Here is a 21,967-nt window from a genome sequence, read left to right on the forward strand (position 1 = left end):
ACATGACATACTTGAAGTTGTAAGAAAATTAATCAACACCATTATACTTTATGCTTTAATACTGTAGTCAACTAAGAGGTTATCTTTTACCTGCCTTAATACTGCCTAAATTATCAAACCAAGAGATAGATTTTTATATGAGCAGAAAGGAACTAGTATGTGTTGATTGTTGAGATAGCATTTAAAATATACCTTTTTATGCTGGAAACTGCCAGATTCTCCCAGTGTTTTGCTTCTCTCTTATGTAGAAATTTGACACTTGAAAACTTGATGATTTATGATTCCTAAAACCTAGGGAGCAGCTTAAACACATGGTCTCTCTCATTCAGTAACTATGTTGGCATGTATTACAATTTATAAATAAATCTATCTTCAGAGATGTTATTGAAGTAGAACATAAGGAAAAGTTTTATGATTGTTATAGATAATAAAAGTGTGCTTCTGAAAATATTTGTAATTCTTAATAATACTATTCTTATAATTTGTTAAGGATAAATTAGATGATAAATAAACTTGATTTCATCTGGTATTCCTGTCTTAAAAGTATAATTTTTCATTATGAAAATAATATTATAATATAGATTTTTTCAAAAACATGTCCATAATTTCACCACTGTAACACAAGCATTTTTATTTTGCATTATTTCCTTTTTGCATATTCACCTTTCACTCAGTTTTAATAGAGTATATAGGTTTTATATCCTGTCTTTTTTACTTAGATGTATGCCATGCCTATTTCTTCACATTGCAATGTAGTCATTATTATAATAATTTTTCAAGGTTACATAATGGTCTCTAGTGTAGCCTTACCTAGTGAACCTAAATGTTTTCCAGGTGTTAGGTATTTAAGTTGGTTTCAATTTTTATTAATCATAAATAATGTTACAATGAAAAGTGTTGTATTTGGAACTATTTTTTTGTGGATTATTTTCTTAGGATATATTCCCAAAGCTGAAATTCTTGTTTCACATAATATGTACATAGTAATGGTTCTTGATATATTGCCAACCTACTTTCCCAAATGATTGAACTAATTTTCTGCCTCCAGCAACGTATGAAAGTGAAGTTTCACTGTGTCCTTGCCTATGATTTCTCATTTTTGTGCCTCTTTCTGGTGAATGTTGTGTTTTTTGCATTAATATGCTTGTATTTCATATCAATATGGGAATTTAGAGAGCAGGTTTAGGATGTCAGATGTCTGACTCAAATTTCTCTCCCAAAAAGAAGTGGTAAACTGATTAGATGTTTTTATTTAGTTGCACCTAGAGGAATAGGGAAAAAGTGGTCCATTGTTGTTGAACTGGTCAGTTGAAGAAATTTGGTATTTATAGCAAATTAAGTATGTGTGATGTAATCTGGCTATTTTTACCAAGAGATTTACATTACTATTTTATTCTGGTACAGATTGGTTCACTACATTTATTTGTTGGCTATCTAAAAATCGAAAGTTACATAAGAGTTTTGCAATTCAGTTTTATGCTTAACAAACACTTTGACTTAATCTTGGAGGATCACATAACTCTATTTTTCTCATTAAGAAATAATTTGTCTCTTGGAAGAGTTAAATTCAGTTGTTACTGCTAATGAAGGGATGGATACTGGTATTGGTCATCCAAACTGTAGATAAAACAGCTAGAACTTTCCTCTAAGTGTAACTGCACAGAGGCCGAGGAGAGAAATTCAGTTTCAGAGAATGATGGTAAGATATTAGATTAGCATGTTTTAATAGCTAGTTATTCTACAGCACTGAATAGCTTTAGAATCTGTTTAAATTCACTGTCTCGCCTGTGCAGTTAAGTGGAACGAGAGATTTTGTTACTGACACGCAGAGAAGTTATGGGCAAATCCAAGGACTCATGGTAGGTAAGGGTGTACCTACAAGGTACCTACTGAGCACAAGGATTTGGGTTGCAAGTTTCTATCTGGTTTTACTACACTACCAAAAAAAATTTAATGTCTCTTTATTCTTTTATACACAAACTAGAGGCCCGATGCACAAAATTCATGCAAGAGTGGGCCTTCCTTCCCCTGGATGCTGGCACCGGCTTCCCTCCCAGCCCCAGCTGGCACCTGGGGCCCGGGCTTCCCTCTGGCTGCTGGCAGGCACCCGGGGCCCAGGCTTCCCTCCTAGCCCCTGCTTCATCCAGAAGGTCTTCCGGAAGGACATCCAGTCTAGTTAGCATATTACACTTTTATTATTATAGATACATTGAATTTCCATTCTACCCTCTGGGGCATAGATGTGAGTCTTCAGAGAGGTTCAGTTTTATGAAGGAGCCAGGTCTGCACAAAGGCCAGGACATGTATGTGTGCTGAATGCTCAGAAAAGCAGATGCCAAGTGTTGTGGAAGCATAGAGGAAGGAGGGCTGACTGCACGGGAGCCAGGTGATGTTTATACCAAGGTGAGGTGGTATTGGAGCTGGGTCCCTGAAGGTCAGGAAGGATGACCCTAGTTATCTCTTTGACTTTGTACAGTGAGTGTCGGTGACTTGGCTAAGAAAGCACACAGATATTGTGTCCTGAGAAATAACCTTTTCTGTAAAAGAGCTGTAAGGAGATGACTACTCTCCTCTCCTGCTCAGAGTTATTTCATGCTGATTTCTTCTACAGGTCAGCTTTATTTGAGCTGCTCCCATTCCCCAGTTTTCTTCCTTTTTCCCATTTTTTATTTCAAGTCAGTTTACTTATTTCTTCATTCATTCACCCAACAGATATAAGTCTTGAGTGTTGCAATCTAAATACTGAGAAGGAGCCAGCCATTGGAGATTTGACGCAAAAGTGTTCAGAATTGAAAAGGCCACAAGGCAGGAAAAACTTGGCATATTCTAGGAAGGGAATTAAAATCTCTGAGGCTAGAAATTAGGGTGTGCTGGTAGTTGAGGTTGGAGAGCAAAGAAGGTCCAGATCTCAGTTGGAAGTTTAGAATTTGTCCTAAGTGCACCAGGAAACCATTGGAGTGTTTCAGGCAGGAGAACAAAAGGATCTGATTTATCTATCATTTTAATATCTAGAAAACGTTAAGAAAAGGGCATCCCAGTGGATTTTGGCACTTGATATACAGACAGTTTGGGTGATGGCTTTAGATTAAAGAAAGAAGAGGAGACGGGTGTAATTTAAAGAAGAGAGAATGACACCAGGACTTAGTACACACCTGCATATTCACATTTCCGGATGGCAGGTTGCCAGTTTAGGACGGCAGAGGATGGCACCGATTCCCCTCCTTGGTCCAGGTTCCCTCAGACCCTGCTTTCACATTGAGAACCTTGCAGGATCCTGTCCATTTCAGTGCTGACAGGAATAACTGATGTATCAAGGCCATTTGCTGGGCTGATGCCATGTTCATGGTGAAAACAGGGAGCTGCTGATTGACTTGTGAGACTTTCTGACTTAAGCCACAGCAGTCACTTATTTATACCTTCTTATCCCTTAATCCCCTGCTCTTCCCACTAAATTGTGGCAGCTGGGAGAAATGTCCCCAGGCCTTCAGGCACTTAAGAGTTGAATGAGGAGTGATTTTCTCTGCTGTCTGGCACGTGATAGGAACCAAAGAGCACCCTGAGTTTGAAAGGGACAGAGAAGTGGCCGGAAAGGTGGGCTCTGCTAAAGCTTGGGCTCATAGAAATCATCTCGAAGGAAAACTGATTTTTAGTAGTTAACTTCTGGTGTTTGAATCAGGTCTTCATTAAGCTGACATCCCAGGGCTTTGTTTGGTTTGCATGAGCATGCAGACGTTACTTTTACCAGAGAAAACAATGAGACACTAGATTACCTCACCTCTATTTTGTTTACTTGAATTGCTTTCCCCCTTACTACCTTTAATCTAATTCCAATTTCTTTTTCATTTGCAGTTCACATATTTCTTTAACAGGTAGCTTGCAACCCCCTCCGCCTCCCTCCCTCGCCTGTATATTTCCCCAGTGCTCTATTTATACCCCTCTCAAAGGTTTGTGGCACTTTCTATATCCTCACTAGCATTATTTTTTCCTCTCTAGTATAAATTCCTTGAGAGTTAGGATCATGGCTTACTAATTGCTGTCTTCTCTTATGCCTGGCATGTTTCCTTACAGATTATATGAATTGTTTTGACATTTTTATTTTGGTGGAAATCTTTGTTGGAAAATTCTGTTATGCTCTCATGCCACCTTAGAAAGGGAGAGAAGTTGAATATTTTCTTATGGCCATGGGACAATCATGGTGCTCTCCATTTATTATTCTTGACTCTTAGGATATCTGAGACTATATTCCCTTATATGAAACTTTTAAATATAGTTTAAATTTAATTTTTAGAAATTGTTTGGTATCATCCTCCTTGTTAAACTGATTCTAGTCTGTTGCTTATAGACAAAGCTTCATTTTACATGTATTTGTCTGCAGGAGGCTTGAGGCTCTTTCCACGTAGGTACTAGAAATGGGAAATGCATAAGCTTTGTGACAGGTTGCCACACACAGCACTTTTAGGTCAATGGCCAAGGCTTGAGTCCACAAGGGAGCTAGATGTCAGCTGTATGGTGATCTGTCTTCAAATACCACTGTCTTTGAGATGCCTTTGTAAGCGCTTATATGAAATATTAGTAACCCCGACACCTGTGCTAACCTTCTCTTTCCCTCTGATTCAGTGTGGTAGATGGCTACAATAAGGAACCATGCTTCTCCGTACCTAGCCCCCTGTGCAGAGGATCGGTGCTGTTCCCCTCGAGGGAGTCAGTATAACAATGGGAGGTGGTGGAAGTGATGTGCGAATTCTAGAACTGCACTGACTTATATGGTAACCTTCAGCCACATGTGACCATTTGTACCTAAATGAAATCAATTACAATTAGGTAAAATTTAAAGTTTAGTTTCTCAGTTATACTAGTCATATTTCAAGTTCAAAATAGCACAGGCAACTAGTGGTTACCATATTGGACAGCATAGTTTTAAAGCGTATCTATCACTGCAGAAGGTTTCATTGGGCAGAGCTGTTCCAGAGCCTGTCCATAGAGATCTTGCAGCTTTCACTCTGCCCTTTGGGAACACTAATTACTGTGCTTTAAACAAGCCCAAATCCAGCCTATTGGGCAATTTGAGACCATGTAGAGGAAACCGAGCTGCTCCAGCCAGACATGTGAGTGAGGCCATCTTGGGCTTCCACCCCATCCAAGCCACAGATGACGACAGGCTCCGGAGTAACCTCTGCTGGCACCGGCCGGGTTGCTGGTCAAATTGCCAGCTCATAGAATCATGAAAAATAAATCATGATTGTTTTAAGCCAATAATTTTAGATGGGCTTGATACACAAGAGTGAAAATGGATATAACCTTCAGTATAATCACTGCAATAGTTTTGAAATTATTGGAAACTATGCCCTATGCAGTTACGTCATGATTAGGATGTGGTAAAAAGGGGACAGATGGAATGAGCTCATACCACTTTTTTTTCCCAGTAAGATCAGTTCCTTGTTTAGGGAGAGAAAAGAATATTTGCTATTAATAAAATAATGGCCAACAGCAAACTGAAATACTTAGTGCTTATTAGCTGACAGGTGATAGGAGAAAACTAACTTTGTTTCTGAAAATTATTCACCAATAATTTGCAAAGTAGATAGTTCAAAAAATCCAGAGCTACCTGGAACTCAATAGTTATTCTAATTTAGGATAATAAGATTTGGGAACTTTGGGATATTTTACTTGGCTACATTTTATGATTTTACATAGTATTTAATGCTGAAAGCATTCCTTCTTTATTCATTATTTCCCAAGCACATATTCAGTAATATCCTATATAATAAAAGGCTAATATGCAAATTGACTGAGAGGTGGAATGACCAGTTGCTATGATGCGCACTGACCACTAGGGGGCAGACACTCAATGCAGAAGCTGCCCCCTGGTGGTCAGTGTGCTCCCACAGGGGGAGTGCCGCTCAGCCAGAAGCAGGGCTCATGTGAGAGGGCGCAGGCCAGGCTGAGGGAACCTCCTCCCACCCCCCCCCGCCCCCAGTGCATGAATGCCATGCACCGGGCCTCTTGTGTGTGTGTGTGTGTGTGTGTGTGTGTGTATACACACACACATCTAGGCAGGCATTGAGAAGAACTTCAAATGATTGAAACGTGAGCCTTACTCTGGAAGAATTGACACTATATTAGGATGAGGTCTGTTAGGAATACAAAATGCTCTGGAAACAATAATATATGGGATGGAAACACACTAAACATATGGGATGAGTTATTACTTTGCAGGTGAGTGGGGATAAGGTTAAAAAATAAATAAATTACCTACAGCACTTTTTCAGAGAAAGAACATAATTATTTTAATAACAATTTTGTGATATTATTCACATAACATAAAATTCATGCCTTTTAAATGTACAGCACAGTGGCTTTTAGTATATGTCCAGAGTCACATTACCATCATCACAATCTAGTTTTAGAACAATTTTATTATCCCAAAAAGAAACCCTATACCCATGACCAGTGACTCCCTCATCTCCCCTCCTATCTTCCAGTCCTAAGTAACCACTAATCTACTTTTTGTCTCTATGCACTTACTTACCTGTTTCCACATTTTATAGAAATGGGCATTTATGTCTGTTTTTTTTCACTTAGCATTATGTTTTCAAGATTCATCCATGTTGTAGCATGTATCAGTATTTCATTTTTATTGCTGAATAAGATTCCAGTATATGGATATACAACATTTTATTCACCCACTCACCAACTGGTGGATATTTAGGTTGTGTCCACATTTGGGCTGTTATGAATAATATTGCTGTGAGCACTCATGTACAAGTTTTTATGTGGACATATACTTTCAGTTCTCTTGGGCATATAGCCTAGGATTGGGATTGCTGGGTCATATGGTAACTCTATGTTTAACATTTTAAGGAATTACCACATTGTTTTTCAAAGTGGCTGTACCATTTCATCATTCCACCTGCAGCATATGAGGGTTCCAACTTCTTTACATCCTCGTCAATACTTGTTATTATCTGAAAACAGAATTGTTTTGAATGAAAATATAAAGTCATTAAAATAGGAAAAATTCCAATTAGATTATGTTATACTCACTTAAGGCAGCCCATATATGTCACGTGACTTCAGAACCTACAGCTGAATGCCACTTTGTAGCTCTGTATACAAAACAACTCTGTTGGAGTCTAATTATCTTATCATTAATGTTCACCAGGTGCTTAGGAAATGCTGTGTTTTTTTTCATGTTTAATTGAGAGGTTAAGGATGCTGAAGTGATTGTATGTGTAATGCTGTTGAAAGTTAAGCCCATTTCTGACATGCAATTAAATATAATGGAAATTGAATCACAAAATTAAATTTGCAAAATAGAGTATGCACAGATATTATTAAATGTATGCTGTCCTCTCAGACATTTGGCTATTAAGTTGGCATTGGTGCTCCAGCCCCACATTTTCCCTTACCTGGCATGGTTCCCACCTGCCCACACTTGCCTCCTCTACTTCCATACCTCGGCATATCAAAGGAGTTCATGAGACAGTTCCTGACAACAGCCCGTGGAGAGCAGATTGTTTTATAAAGTGCTGGCGTTTAATGTGGTCAGGAAGGAAAATCAGATTCTCCAGTGCTGTGCAGCTTTCTCAGACTCAGATTTGTTTTTCACAAATCCAGGAGACCTGACAATTATAGTATAAAATTGAGATGCAAGTCTGACAGTCACTCCCCCGCCCCTTGTCCAGCTGGTCAGTGGCTTCCCAGCGCCCACTTCTCCAAACTTGGCTGTTGCTGCTCTATCTGTAGTAAATATTTGTCGTTCCCTGAATGCTCACTGTCACACTCTCTTATTCTTCTGCTAGTATCTAGGTTCCTCTGTTGGGAGCACCCTTGTCTCTCTGCACAACTCAATATAGGCACCACCTTAGCCAGGAAGCATTTCAGAGCCACCTAAGCTCTGCTAGATCCCAAGGCATCGATGTGGGTGCCTTTTTCACTGCGGTGAACAAAAACAGAAAAGGTCCTTGGCCTTGTGTAGATTACATTTTATCTGAAAAAGACAGAAAATAAACAGTAAACATAACTAAATACCTGCCTTGCAGAGTACAAGAGGATAGGTGTAGGAAATACACCAATGGTGCAGCATAGTGATGGGCATGGGACAGGTAGTGGAAAGGTGGAATGCTCCATTAAATACGGTGGGTGGGTGGCCTTGCTGAGAAGGCCTCGTGGGATGAGGGATCTGCCTTGTGATATCTTGGAAAGAGCTTCCCAGGCAGAGCCAACTGCCAGCCAGTGAAATGATCCACGGTGAGAGCATTTCAGTGAAATTGATAAAATTCTAGCCATCAAGGAAGTTGACCAGTCAGTTTTCCCCAGTATTTTTTCTGTAAACAAATATATTTTTCCATTTGGATTTTTGAAATTCTAAAGAGTCTGAAGACAAATCTCTTTTTGCCCCGTCCCCTACCCAATACACACTTTGAGGACTAGTACTAATCTAGAGCTCCCAGTCAGAACTTCTCTACTCCTCAGTTGTGTGCGTCGTATCTTCTTTCTCCACTATAAGATCTGGATTCATCCTCTGTGGAATATATGCCCCATAATCACTTCCTCGGGACCAGTCCTGCTTTTGTTCCTTCTCTGAGCCACATTCCTTTATGTTCTGGCTTCTCTTAGCTTTTCACTTCCTTTCATATCATCACCTGGTGTTTCCTGGGTTTTCATTTATGCCAAGTCTCTAAATACTGTCCGTGAATCATCCATCCTATTTGATAAACCAGAGTGAAGTGTTCTAGCTGCTTCTAGCAGCTTGTGTTCAGTGGGTGCATTCCTGGTCCTTCCCTTTCAAAAAGAAGGAATCTAGCGAAGCCCTTGAACACCGTTTAAAAACCTTTGCTGTTCCCACCTGTAATGGTTACGACTGGGTTTGGGAGATAAATACTCTTGGCCACTAAAATGTTTAGAAACACTTCTGCCACATTTCTGACTGTTTTTCACTGCTATCTTTTAGGCAACATGTTTTCTCATGTCCTCATTTTAGATTTCCAGTTGGTTTTGGAAGTAAACACTAGGGGTATTTTCATTCATCTGGAGCTTCTTGCTCTAATAGTAATCTATGTTGAAGGAATAATTGACTCAAGACCTGTAAGTGTGTGTGTGTGTGTGTGTGTGTGTGTGTGTGTAGATAGATAGATAGATAGATAGATAGATAATTTCTGCATCACAAATATATTTTCTTCTTTGTGTGTGTCTCCTTTATTTCTGTACATCAGAAACTTTATGAAGATCATCTTGTTTTCCTGGAGTGTCACACCTTGGGACTTCTTCACAACCTGCACTTCTTTAAAATAGAGATGGTGGAGGTTTTGTTGCTTTCCCCCCAACATAGTTATTTCATGCTCATGGGTGATAATTGATCTGGAGTTAATTGCCTAGTGCTTGCTTCATGGTCAGTCTTTGCTTATATATATATATTAGGAAGGACACACGTTATCTATGGATTTTAGAGAAAGTTTTATTTCATCTTATATCCTGTACATTATTACTGTGTCTAAATTGTGAGTAGCTGTTCACTTTTATTCTTTTAGTTTAAATTGTTAAACAAAGTCACAATTGTACATAATGTAGAAGTCAAAAATACTGACAATGGTTATCACAGAAAAACAGCATCTGTCATGCCATCTCGGCCGCCCCTCCCCAGCTCTTCTTAGCCCTCCCCACCTGTGATGGCCTTTTTAACTTCATTACCAGTGTTTTCTGGTGTTTCACTCCAGTTTTTCACATCAGATGAATATTCTGGCATCTCTAGATTTTTACTTTTTATTTACTGTGGAAAATGAGGATATAGCCTAGAAATACCTCATTGTCCCAATATAGTTATGTCAAATGCTATGTTGTATTCAGAAGGAAAGATTGCATTGATTCTAAAATACTACTAGAGTGTAATATTTTAGAAAGTGAAAAAATGAATTTTCATAATGTGTTGATAAGGAACTTCATTTAAAGCAAAATATTAGAGCCAGGAGGTGTTTATGTGCATAATTTAAGAGGATAATAATACTAACAATAATTTTGACTTAGCTATAGTATTAAAATAGCACATAAGAAAATCTTCACTTATTCTTATCTTGCAATAGTCATGGGCTGAGTTTTATTGTTTTTAAATTCTACTCAATTAGAGTTTTAGTCACCAAACATTTTATAGGAGCAGGGTGAAAGTTTAACCCTACCTAAAAGAATAAAAGTACTGAAAACGGACTTTTCTGAGAATCATAGATTTGCATGAAAAACCTCATGGGGAAAAATTGTAATTGCCTCAGCATGAGAAATGGAACATATTTTAAGATAATTGGAGACTGTCTTTTATGTGTTCTCTGGTTTAGTTTTGATTTCGTGTACTTTAATTTGTTTCAATCTCTTAATTTGGTTCTTTATATATCCTAAAGAATGTAAACACTTCTGAGAATCTCATTACTACTTGTGAAATTGCCTTCTTCTGTACCACTAGGTATAATATTTTGTCAGTCTTATTAGAAAAAAAGTGTTTTAGAACATCTATTATATTTCAGCAATATGACCTAAAAGTACATTTTGTGTAAGCTTAGTATGCTGTCACAATTCCTTGTAAAATGGCTTTGTTTTGTTTTTGCATTTTTAAGTTCTACAGGAATCATCTTTTTGCTTTTATTCATGTGTAATCATTCATATATGTAAAATTTATATTTTTCACTTCTAACTTTGCTTAAATGCTGGTAATTAGTCATTCCTGTGACAAGTGTGGTGGGAAGTCTAATTTAAGATGTTCCATTACTTGCTGAACACATTAGTTTACAAATTCAACTTTTGCTTCTCTTTGCAAAGGCACTGAGACGTGAGTTAAAGGAGAAGGAATATTCTGTCCTGAATGCAATTGACCAAGCTCGAGTTTTCTTGGCTGATCAGCCGATTGAGGCCCCCGAAGAACCAAGAAGAAACATACAATCAAAAACAGGTGAGACTGGTTTCCTTCGTACACCATAACAACACATGTGAGGAGCACAAATAACCAAAATCCAGTAGGAAATGTCCCTAGAGCATTTCAGGGTCTGACATTATTTCAGGATTGGTCATTACATTTTTTTTTATTCTGGAAATAACTGAATCAAATTTTATTATTTAACAAATGTCTAGCTTCTTATATGACTGTGTACCTCAATATTATTTTTTTCAAAAGGAAATTAACTACAGAAAATTTGATTTATTAAAAAACACATTGAAACTAAAAGTAATTTCTTTAAGAAATAAAAATGTACATGTCTTATATTTTAACAGATTACATAGTAAATAATTGCAAATAGAAAATGGTATTTAAATACAGTAGTACATGTATGGAATATTTAAAATCTATAGAGATTGTTATAAACTTGTATTTTTCAAGATTACTTTTTAAAATAAGACATTAAAGTGCCTTTCTGTTACAAGCACCTGACAGACTTTATTTAATTTAAAAATAACCTGTACTAGTTATGCACTTTGGTTTAAAATGGAAATAGTAACTACCTTACTAGCAAATAGCAATAAATCACATAAATTTTGGCGCCAGCATATTTCCTTATTATGATACTTCACTGTTGGCAATAAAAGCATTTTGATGCACTTTTTAAAATAAACCCGCCATTCAAAATAGTTCTCAGTCACTCACTTCACATAGTGAAAGCAGACCTAAGCGTCGGCCTCCTGCTGTGTCCCACAGTGTGATTCAAGAGCATTTCTTACTTGTAAGGGAAGTACATTTGGAAAAGGCTCCCTTTGACTGCAGCTGGAACTGGACCAGGCATTTGGACAGGTAGCCGTTTTCCCACTCAGCCTTTCTCAGGGAAGTTCTGCTTCAATCTGAATAAATTTCCCAAGGCCATGAATTCCTTGACCCTTTTAAATCTAGTTTTGTATGTGTGTCTGTGGGACACATGTGCAGCAGCACACTTACTGTCTTTTTTAGCATTAGCTTTTATTTTCTGCTGTGGTAACACTGTCTTCCCAGTCAGCCTACTGGGGACCTAAGTCATTGTCGAGTCTCCACCTTTTGACAACCCCACAGTCTCGGCATTGTTATTTCTATCTGTGAAGAATTATTTCCTCTGAGTACTCAGTTACATATGAATCATACACACACATACCATATACATGTGAGTGATGCACATACAGATGTACATAGTAGGTGCTTACTGCATAGCTGTTGCATGAATGGATGCCTGAGCTGAGCACTCTTGGGTGTGGTAGGAAGTGATTAGGTTCAGGGCAGAGGGATGACCACTCTGGGCAGGACCAGCAGAAGCAGCAGCACAGCAGTGAGGGCTGTGCATCTGGTAGTCAGTCAGCCTAACCTGGGGGTCAAGGGCTTGTGCCTGGAACGGAGGTGAGGAGCTTGTATGTGCTGTCTGGTTCAGATTACAGAGGCCCTGGAAATGCAACAGAATATTCCAAGTTAATACAGCAAGAAAGAAGGTGCTGTTGTAGTTGTATTTTTTCTTTTAAGCTTGGAAGGAAAAATAAGAAGTTTACTTGTCTCTCCTTATCCAATTGAGAGTGTACCTTAAATCTGCTTTTCTCATCTCCTTGCTTCCCCAGCACTTTGCAGAGAACAGAGGAAGCATTTTTATAATAAGCTACTTCATAGCAGTAAGCAAGTGTTACTATGTCACTAATGCTTCACTTTACTATAAATTTTCCTCCTCAACGGTCAGTCAGTTTAAGGAGTTAAAAAACACACATTGCTTTTTAAATTCTTATTTTGCTATTACATTCTAGATGTTCCTAAGTCCCATTTTCACATACTCTATCTGATAGGCAAGGAAAAAAAATCATGTAACTTTATGACTTTTTAAGTTTTATTTTCTTTTTACGATTGGCAATTTCCATACTTCTCCTATGCTGGCTGATTTTACCTGCTGTTAAAAGTAAATGAAAGAAAATTATCCATAATAGATTTTATACTTCTGTTGTTTACCATGACTCCGTGCCACTGCTATCAGAAATAGAGAGCATTTGAACATTAGTTACCTTGTGTAATGTTGAGTAAAGCACTCATTGTTGGAGGGGATAGAGTGGGGAGAAATCATATCATGGTTAGTTTTAAAATCTTCACCCAAGGATATTTTTTCCTTTGATTTCTAGAGAGAGTAGGAGGGAGAGAGGAGAGAGAGATGAAAGGGTGGGAGGAAGGGGAGAGGGAAAGAGAAAGAGAGAGAAAAATCAAGGTGAGAGAGATACATTTATTGGTTGCTTCCTGCACGCGCCACTACCAGGGCTGGGGAACCTGCAACCAAGGTACGTGCCCTTGACTGGGCATGGAACCCAAGACCCTTCAGTTCAAGGGCCAATGCTCTAACCACTGATCCAAACTGGCTAGGGCTCATATTATGATTTTTACAATTCTTTTTCGTAAGCATTTGTTTACTGAGTACACTCTGTGTACTGTGCCACATGGGCACATCAAAATGGAGTCATCTCTTTATTTTTAAGTAACTATTCCAGAAAAGACTTCTCTCCATGATTTTTCTTTCCCAATGTCTTTTTTCTTCCAGCTTCTTTTCTTCATTTTGTTCTATTATCGATTATAGTGTCATATGTATATTTTTTATTTTTTAATGGTAGCCTGTGGAGTTTTGGGTCATTACTGAGTAGCACAAGTATGAGCTGTTCTCAGGCATCTGTTGACTGAAAAATACTATAAAAAACAAGCAAACTATTTCAACTAAATGATTAGTTGCTGACAAAGAATCTCATCAGGTATGGTTTGCTAGATATTTTCTTTTCCCCCTAGTTTTACAGACATGTGATTGATTTGTAAAGTTGTATAAGTTTAAAGGTATATGGCAACACTTAATGCATTTGAATTTGTTTTTCATTTTATTTTAATCACCTGGCTTAATCACCTCTCATCATCATTTACATTGATCTTGTGCTTATTTTTTATGTTTTTATTTATTTCAGAGAGGGGAAGGGAGAGGGAGAGGGATAGAAACATCAATGATGAGAGAGAATAATTGTTCGGCTGCCTCCCGCATGCCCCCTACCGGGGATGGAGCCTGTAACCCCGGCATGTGCCCTGAATGGGAAGCAAAATGTGAACTCTTGGTTCATGGGTCAATGCTCAACCACTGAGCCACACTGACCAGGCTGTTCTTAAACCACTTTCTTATTCTCCTAACTATCTTAATGAGTTGGGCAGATCATAGAGTATGGCTTCTTTTGAAAAAATAAAAACAGAAGTCCAAAAAAATATTGTGCTGCTGACCAAGATCATCAGCTGAAGTAGGGTAGATCCAGGAACAGCACTAATCCATGTTGGTGACCTTCTTAACCCCCAGGTTTTGGCTGGCTTCTAACTCCTCCCTTCATTTTGATCTCCTCTCGCCCTCTGCTCATTGGCCACTGACCTCCGACCTAGCTCCTTCTTACTTTCAGTGTCAAGAACTTCTTAAACCTGCACAAATGTTTCTTGGCTTCTCCCATGTTCTTCCAAACTCCCTTGCTATTTTCAACCCTAAATTTGAATTCCTTTGAAAACCACACAACTGTATATTGATGGTAGCTTAGCAAGACATATATGGGACCCAACCACAGTAGGCCTTAGCCCATTCCTGACTCCAAACCTCTTGCGTATATCAACTAATAATGTGCCTTCTTAACTATTCATTACCTACAGCTCAAGTTAAAAGTCAAATTTGCACAGGGGAGTTAGAGCCTTAGGTCTGCATCCCTCTCTCCACACCACATATAGAGCAGGCAGGTGCATATGCCAGTGCAGGTGCACGAGCGCCTGTGCACACACATTTTATGATTTGAGGTTATGGTATTGGCTACTAAATAAAACTGCTAATGCTTTAACAAGATGTGTCACCTCTAATAGTGTTTAGAAAACTGCACAATTCATTGTAGATGTAGATGTAGGAAAGCGCCTTTACTCTGTTTGGCTTTTGATTTTAAGACAAAAAATTTGCATTATTTTTTTCATATATTTCCCCTTCGTCTTCATTAACATGTATTCCAGTCCAGGCTTTACTATAACTATGACTATTATTTTATTCCAGGCTGTCTGACTATTATTTCTTTTTAGCATGGTGTAGTTGATTGGTTTACTTTGCTTCATTTCAATCGTAGTCAGAATATTACTTTAGTGTGGTCATGCTTTTATAGTTGTGTGTAATGTGTATAGTTGTGTATGGGTTTATTTATCCACAACTTCATATAGGTGTATATGGTTGTAACTATGATAACTGGTTACTAATGACCATCTTTTCAGATAAAATAGTATATATGGGTTATTGTTTCTCCTCTTTGATCTTTGATAGCTGGCTGTGTATATTTAGTAGTAGTTAATACTTTAATTCAGGGCATACTGTTTTAATCATTAAATATTTAACTATTAAATGTTTAATTAATAAATGTGCATGATATTTTAGAAAGCCAATTATTAGGACTACTTTTATCCTATGTGAAATCTCATATGTTTTATGGTACAACAAGTAATAAATGACATTTTTCAGTCTACTATGTCAGTCCATTTTATGCCAGTATTAGCAAACTTGTGCAAATAAAATGTCATGATCATTAAACGAGTAAAAATATGAAATCATAAAGTTTAGTAGAAGTTACATTTATACTGATTCTCAGTATAACTTAAGGTTATATTAAAAAGATGGCAGTAATTATTTCCTTGCATCTCATTAAATGAGACCAAATAACACTTAACCTAAATATTTAGGCTGGTAAAACTAATGGGTGTTTTTTCACACTGCATTTTTTGTTTTACTAATAACAGATTTATTAATTAGAACCCCATTTATTGTGAATGACAGACACCCTCATTCTGTAATCATGGGCACACAGGGAATGTATTAACCCCCATAACCAAATTACAGTAAGGGCAAGGGCACAGCTGGCCACAACAACAGGAATGCCACCCAGAAGCCTTCTCTCCATGTCTTTCCTTCTGCCTCTTTCCACGGGTTTTCAGTGTCTTAGCTTTCCTGTCACCATCTGCCTCACACCCTCATACCAGGGAGGGAGAGCCCTTGTTCTACATCCAGCACATTCCAGGGCAGGGCTCTGACTTACAGCCTGAGGAGTGTGGAGCTCAGGGTCTGGTGGGATTGGCAGACCTCCCCATATGAGCATAATGTTAGATGGAGGAAGAATCAACACCCAGAAAGGAAGAGAGAAGAGAGAAATGTTTGTAAACATAGATGTTCACAAGCCAACATTTATCCCACGCTACGGTGTGACAGGCATTGTGCTGACACCTCACCTGCCTTGATCCTGTAATTATCATAGCAACTCTTTGAGGTGGGAGTACTCTTACCACCCATTGGATGGATGAGAAAACTGGGTCTTTGAGAGGTTTGGAGGATACTGTCACCCATGTGACAGATCTGAAACACCAACTCAGGCTTGTCACTAAACCTGCTGCTCTTAACCACCATAGTATACTAACTTAATTATCCCAATTATCATAAATGCTTCTAGATATTAAGTAGAAATAAGGTTTTATTTTCTATATTTTTCTACTTAAAAATTATAAAATAATGAAATTTTTACTCCTGGCCAGATGGCTCGGTTGGTTGAAGCATCATCCTGTGCCCCGAAAGGTTGTGGGTTTGATTCCCATGCCTAGGTTGCAGATTCTATCCCAGATCAACGTTTCTCCTCTCTCTCTCTCTCTCTCTCTCTCTCTCTCTCTCTCTCTTTTTCTCTCTCTTCTTCTTTCTCTACAATCAATAAAATATATCCTCAGGTAAGGATAAAAATATAAATACTAATAATTAAATGTCCATAACTCTTTGCCTTGCCCTTTACTGTTGCTTTTTCCTTAATGAAATATCAGGTTGCTTAGTAGAATGACGTACCAATTTACTTATTTCCTGGCACCAAGGGAAAAGGAGTTTAGACAGTATTAGACTTTGTCTTTTAAATTTTCACATAAAAACTTGGAAGATTAATTGCTTTCCGGCCTATAGACCAAGACAATAATTTAATTAGCTCCTTAAGTCCAAATTAGATTAGTAAAGTTGTAATGTGTGAAAAAGCACAGAAAAATATAATGTTGCTTTTTTTCCCCTAGTGTTCTTAACTACAGAGCAGCAATGTGTTCCTTCCCAATTTAAAGTTCTACAATATATGGATATCTGTAACGAATCTAGTCTTTAACGTTATATAATGAGCCAGCTCAGTAAGCCCATTGATTGGGTAAAAATTTCAAAATATTTGGGCCTGCTAATGAATACCATAGTAATGAAATTGGATTTAAAGAAAGAAATCAACATTCTTGATGAAAAATGATATGATAACAAAGGCTGGTTTGATGGACACAATATTTTATATTAATTGTTCACATCTGTTATGTTCTCTAATCATGGTTACAACCGTCCATAAATCACATTTGTCTAATAAAAAAGATGGTAATAATTTACATGTATGTATTATATTGTTATCAACATCTGGGATGTTCTTTTCAGATTTAAACATAAAGAATAGGGGGATACTAATCTCTTTTAATGTTGTGTATTTATTTTGTTGTTCCTCTTAAAATATGGAATCTTCAAGAGTGACTTAGAGGGTTTGCCAAATTAAACTTCTTATTTTGGCAGTTTATAAATATGAGACATAACTTAAGTTCTTTTATAATAATGGCTAAGCTTGGAAATAATGGAAAGCTCAGGACTTCTTTTGTAGCTTGATCAATTGGCTGGTATGTCCCACAGGGAAGCAGCCTGGGGAGAGATGGGCAGCAATGTAGCAAGAAATGGAAGACTTTTAATCTGACTCCTGCCTTTGATTCTTGAAGGAGAAAGGGGAAAATTTATTTTTTTAAGTCAATAATATTGTACGGAGCTTTGTACATTTATTCAACAAGTACTTATTGAATGCCTACCATGTGCTAGGTTATATTCTAGATAGATCCTGAGGATGAAGCAATGAACAAAACATCCTTGCCTTCTGGGAACTTACCTTCCCAGCTTCCCTTCTTCCCTTTCAGCATCACTCTCCTGCCCTCAGTGACCTGCCCCCCCTCTGTCCAGCACAGATCCCTGACTTGAATAAATTATAAAACTACCATTAGAATGAGGATATTCAGGGAATATTCAGTTACAGAAAACTGAAAGCTGGATCTTAGGTTGCTTAGCTAGGTCTGTTCCAGGGCTTCTCAGCTGTTCTTGCTCCTTTCTTTAGAGGTTAATCTTCTTAATAGTCTGTTCCTTCTTCCTCAGCTCCATGCTGGGTCTGTTTACTTTGTCCCTCTTTACAGGAACAGTGTAACTTGTAAGTATTTGGCCTCTGTTTCTACCTTCATTAAGTTCTGGTCAGAACTGCTGTTTATCTCACTCCATAGTGTGATTTGTATTCCTATTTCCTCTCCACCCCCTGACACCCCCCCACCACCACCACCAAATTAATACCTAGCATTTTGGTATTGTGGAAAACATTCTTTTCTTTGGAGTTTGCTTTTTCCTAAATGCATCTGTTCCTCTTCACCCCCGCCCCCCCCCCCCCCACCAAAAAAAACCACACACACACAAGGGATTTGAGAAGTTCCTTGGCAGCTGGATGGATCCATAGAATTTCTATCATATCCCTGCTGAAAGATTTGGGCTACACATTAGCAGGTTAATGTACTTTGACTAGTCTCTTACTGTTGTCATCTTTATAATTTATTAGATGGATGTAATTAGAAGCATGAAAATAATCAACTAATGGTACTTGATGATGTACTTGTAATCAGGTTCATAAAGAATTGTTGTCATTTGTCACCATACAGAATAGGCAATGGGCAGGATCCTCTTAAGCACTGATTATTTCAAATTAGTTAAGTTGATCTTAATCATGTAATCAGAAGAAATTTTAAAAAGAATTTATTTCCCATTATTTTAATCAGAAGCATCTTTTGGTCATGAAGAAGAAGAAGGAGAGAAAGAGAAGCAGGAGAAATAGAGGGGGGTGAGAAGAGAGGGAGTGAGAGAAAGCAAGTCAAATGGAGTCTCTAGAACAGTGTTTCCCAAACTTATTTGGCCTACTGCCCCCTTTCCAGAAAAAATATTACTCAGCCCCTGGAAATTAATTTTTTTAAAATTTTAATAGCAGTTACTCATCGCCCCCAAATGCACCTGTGGCCATCACCGCCCCCCTGGATCGCTGCAGCGCCCACCGGGGGGCGGTAGCACCCACTTTGGGAATCACTGCTCTAGAGAAATGGGGATGCATTGTTTTTGCCCTTGAATTATTGTTTGCTAATTAACCTGGTTTGCTATGTGAAAATCTCTATAGATGTCTAAACTTCCCAGACTTAATAATATAATAATAAAAGAAATGAAATCAGTTAACTCTTTTGAGGCCCTACTGTGGCCAGGCATGTGCACATATAGATATACAGCTTTATAGATATTAACTGAGGTTCAAAGAGGTAAGGGGTCTATCTATGATGACATAACTAGTTAGTATTGGAACTAACATATGATGTTCTAATCTTTTCTTGTCCAAATTGTCCAGCAGTGAGGAGCTACTCTGGGGAATTTTTTTTTTCTATATGTGTTTTTCTATATTTGTTTTCCTTTATATTTTCTTTTCATCTTATGGTGAAATACAACTGTAAGAATATCATGCATGTAAAAAACAACAACAAATAGTACAAACAAGATAGTTGAAATTACCATACTTGAAATACTTTTTAAAGCATTCTCTTTCACAGTATAACATTTTTTTAAATAAATGCTTTACATGGGTGTGAGGAGGAGAAAGAAAAAATAAGTAGGAATGGTTCCACTTAAAATTATGAAGTTGTGCATTCTCAATAAAGACTAAAGCTAAAAATCCCATTCAACTGAACTCAATTCATTAATTATATATTGAGAACAACCATGTCTAGACTAAGGCCTGCAAAACCGAGATGGAAGGAAATGAAAGATGAATGACATAAAGCTTTAATACCTATAGAATAAAAAGTCACAATGGAGAAAATAGTTGTCAGTACCATAATTGAGAAAGAAAATACAATAAATATGGGACATCTTTATTACAAACAACAAGGGGCTGGCTCTAATAGATTTCTATCATTAGTTCATAGGAGAAATGCATACTTGTGTATTTTTAAAATATTTTTTTTTTTGCATAAACACACAAAGGGAGATGTTTTTTTCCCCCTCTACTATTAAGATTTCTTAAGGCAGCTCTGCCTTTCTTATATAATTGAATTTTAGAGGTAAAAGAGTCTGTAGGTGTAAAATGTTTTCCCAGCATGAGAAAATAGGGTTCCCACCTGTTACAGCTGGGAAAAGCAGGTCATGAAGCTTGCTTCAGAGTGAAGGTCAAGGTGGGGGCAGGGCTAATGACAAATCCCAGTCTCTGCTCCTGGTCCAAGTTGGTTTTTCACCTGTGTTACAGTGAGTCATATTATGGTCTTTCTCCTCAAGATATAAAGGAGAGTGTGATTTAAATGCCTTCCAACTGATCTGCAAAGTTGAAGGATAAAGATAATTGGACCAGAGAGCAAACTTCAGGATTGATTATTCCTTTCTCCTCTCTTCTTTTACTTTTTCTTTTTTTAAAGTATGTTTTTATTGATTTCAGAGAGGATGGGAGAGGGAGAGAAACATCAATGATGAGAAAGAATCATTGATTGGCTACCTCCTGCATGACCCCTACTGGGGATCAAGGTGGCAACCCAGGTATGTGCCCTGACTGGAAATCAAACTGTCATGCTCAACCACTGAGGCACTGCAGCTGGGCTCTTTTTGTTCTTTCTCATCTTTCTTCTTCCTAAAAGATACTCTCCTTTGTATATCTTTGTATCACAATAAAAATTGCTATTTTAAAGTATGTAAATATACAATGAATGTAGTAATAGTTGCAATATATTATTACATATATAATACAAATATAAGAATATAAATATAGAAATTAAATGAGATTCCGTTCTCAAAATTTGGTCCAGTAAATGGGAAGGCCTGAAAGGAGGAGGATGGAAAAATGAAGAGTGAAACAAAATACTTCCCCCTCAAAGAATACACACACATATACACAAAACACACACATACACAATAAGGAATAGGAGAGTGACATAGGAAAAGTGCTGCTGGTCTGAGAATTGTCAGTACATTTATTTAGTTTTATCCTGCTATTTCCTCTGTCTCTGGGGTTAGCCTCTATTACTGCCTTTTCAAATACAAAATAGATTTCTTTGCTCTCTGGCCTTCAGTGTCAGTGGCTCTGTTGTGGGTGGGAATGACACAACTCACTGGAGTGGAAATCCTCTGTTGAGTGTCAGCAGTAGGAACCAGAGTAATCAATTTATAAGCTGTGACCTGGTAACACATTACATTCAGTCTTGCTGCCCTTCACCCTTGACCAACTTAGTCAGAATCTTTTAATCCTTTGGGGTAGGTACCCTGGGGATCAGCATTTAAAAGCAGACAAGCAAACAAACAAACTCTCAGATGGTTTCTAGTATGTCACCAGTATTCAGAACCACGGCTCAAGAAGATCCTTACCACAAAATATCTATTCACAAAATTTGAAGCAAACTTTGTTCTTTGATTTTTGAAGAACAAGTGGATTTTAACATGTAATTATTTATTTTTATCTTTTCTGCTATTTTGCTGTTTTGATTTTTTAAAATTTTTTTTATTTTCTTACTCCAGATTATCATAAATTGATATTTCAAATATTGCTTCATATTACCTGTTTCACAAATGCCCTGAGAAGTTTTTGTTTGATTAGGGACCACACTCTGTTCTTGGTTTAAAGTCTTCATTAAATTGAGTTTGTTGCCCTGGCTAGTGTGATTCAGTTGATTGGAGCATCCTCCTATATACCAAAAGGTGAAGGCTCGATTCCTGGTAAGGGCACATACACAGGTTGCAGGTTTGATCCCTGGTCAGACATGTGTAGGAGGCAACCAATCAATGATGTTTCTCTCTCTCTCTCTCTCTCTCTCTCTCTCTCTCTCTCTCTCTCTCCCCCTCCCCCCTCTCTATAAAGTCAATGATAATAA

General features: G+C 37.7%; 1 protein-coding gene across 1 annotated transcript in view; it reads left to right on the forward strand.

The window, feature by feature from the left end:
- LOC102259189 (utrophin) overlaps positions 1–21,967 on the forward strand; it is a 124,731-nt gene that overhangs the window by 18,041 nt on the left and 84,723 nt on the right. The window contains exon 3 of the mRNA XM_005883699.2: positions 10,804–10,933. Coding sequence (XP_005883761.1) covers positions 10,804–10,933 — 130 coding nt within the window. The remainder of the gene's footprint in view (positions 1–10,803; positions 10,934–21,967) is intronic.

The sequence above is a fragment of the Myotis brandtii genome, unplaced genomic scaffold (assembly GCF_000412655.1).
Source record: "Myotis brandtii unplaced genomic scaffold, ASM41265v1 scaffold8, whole genome shotgun sequence".
Classification (NCBI taxonomy): Eukaryota; Metazoa; Chordata; class Mammalia; order Chiroptera; family Vespertilionidae; genus Myotis; species Myotis brandtii.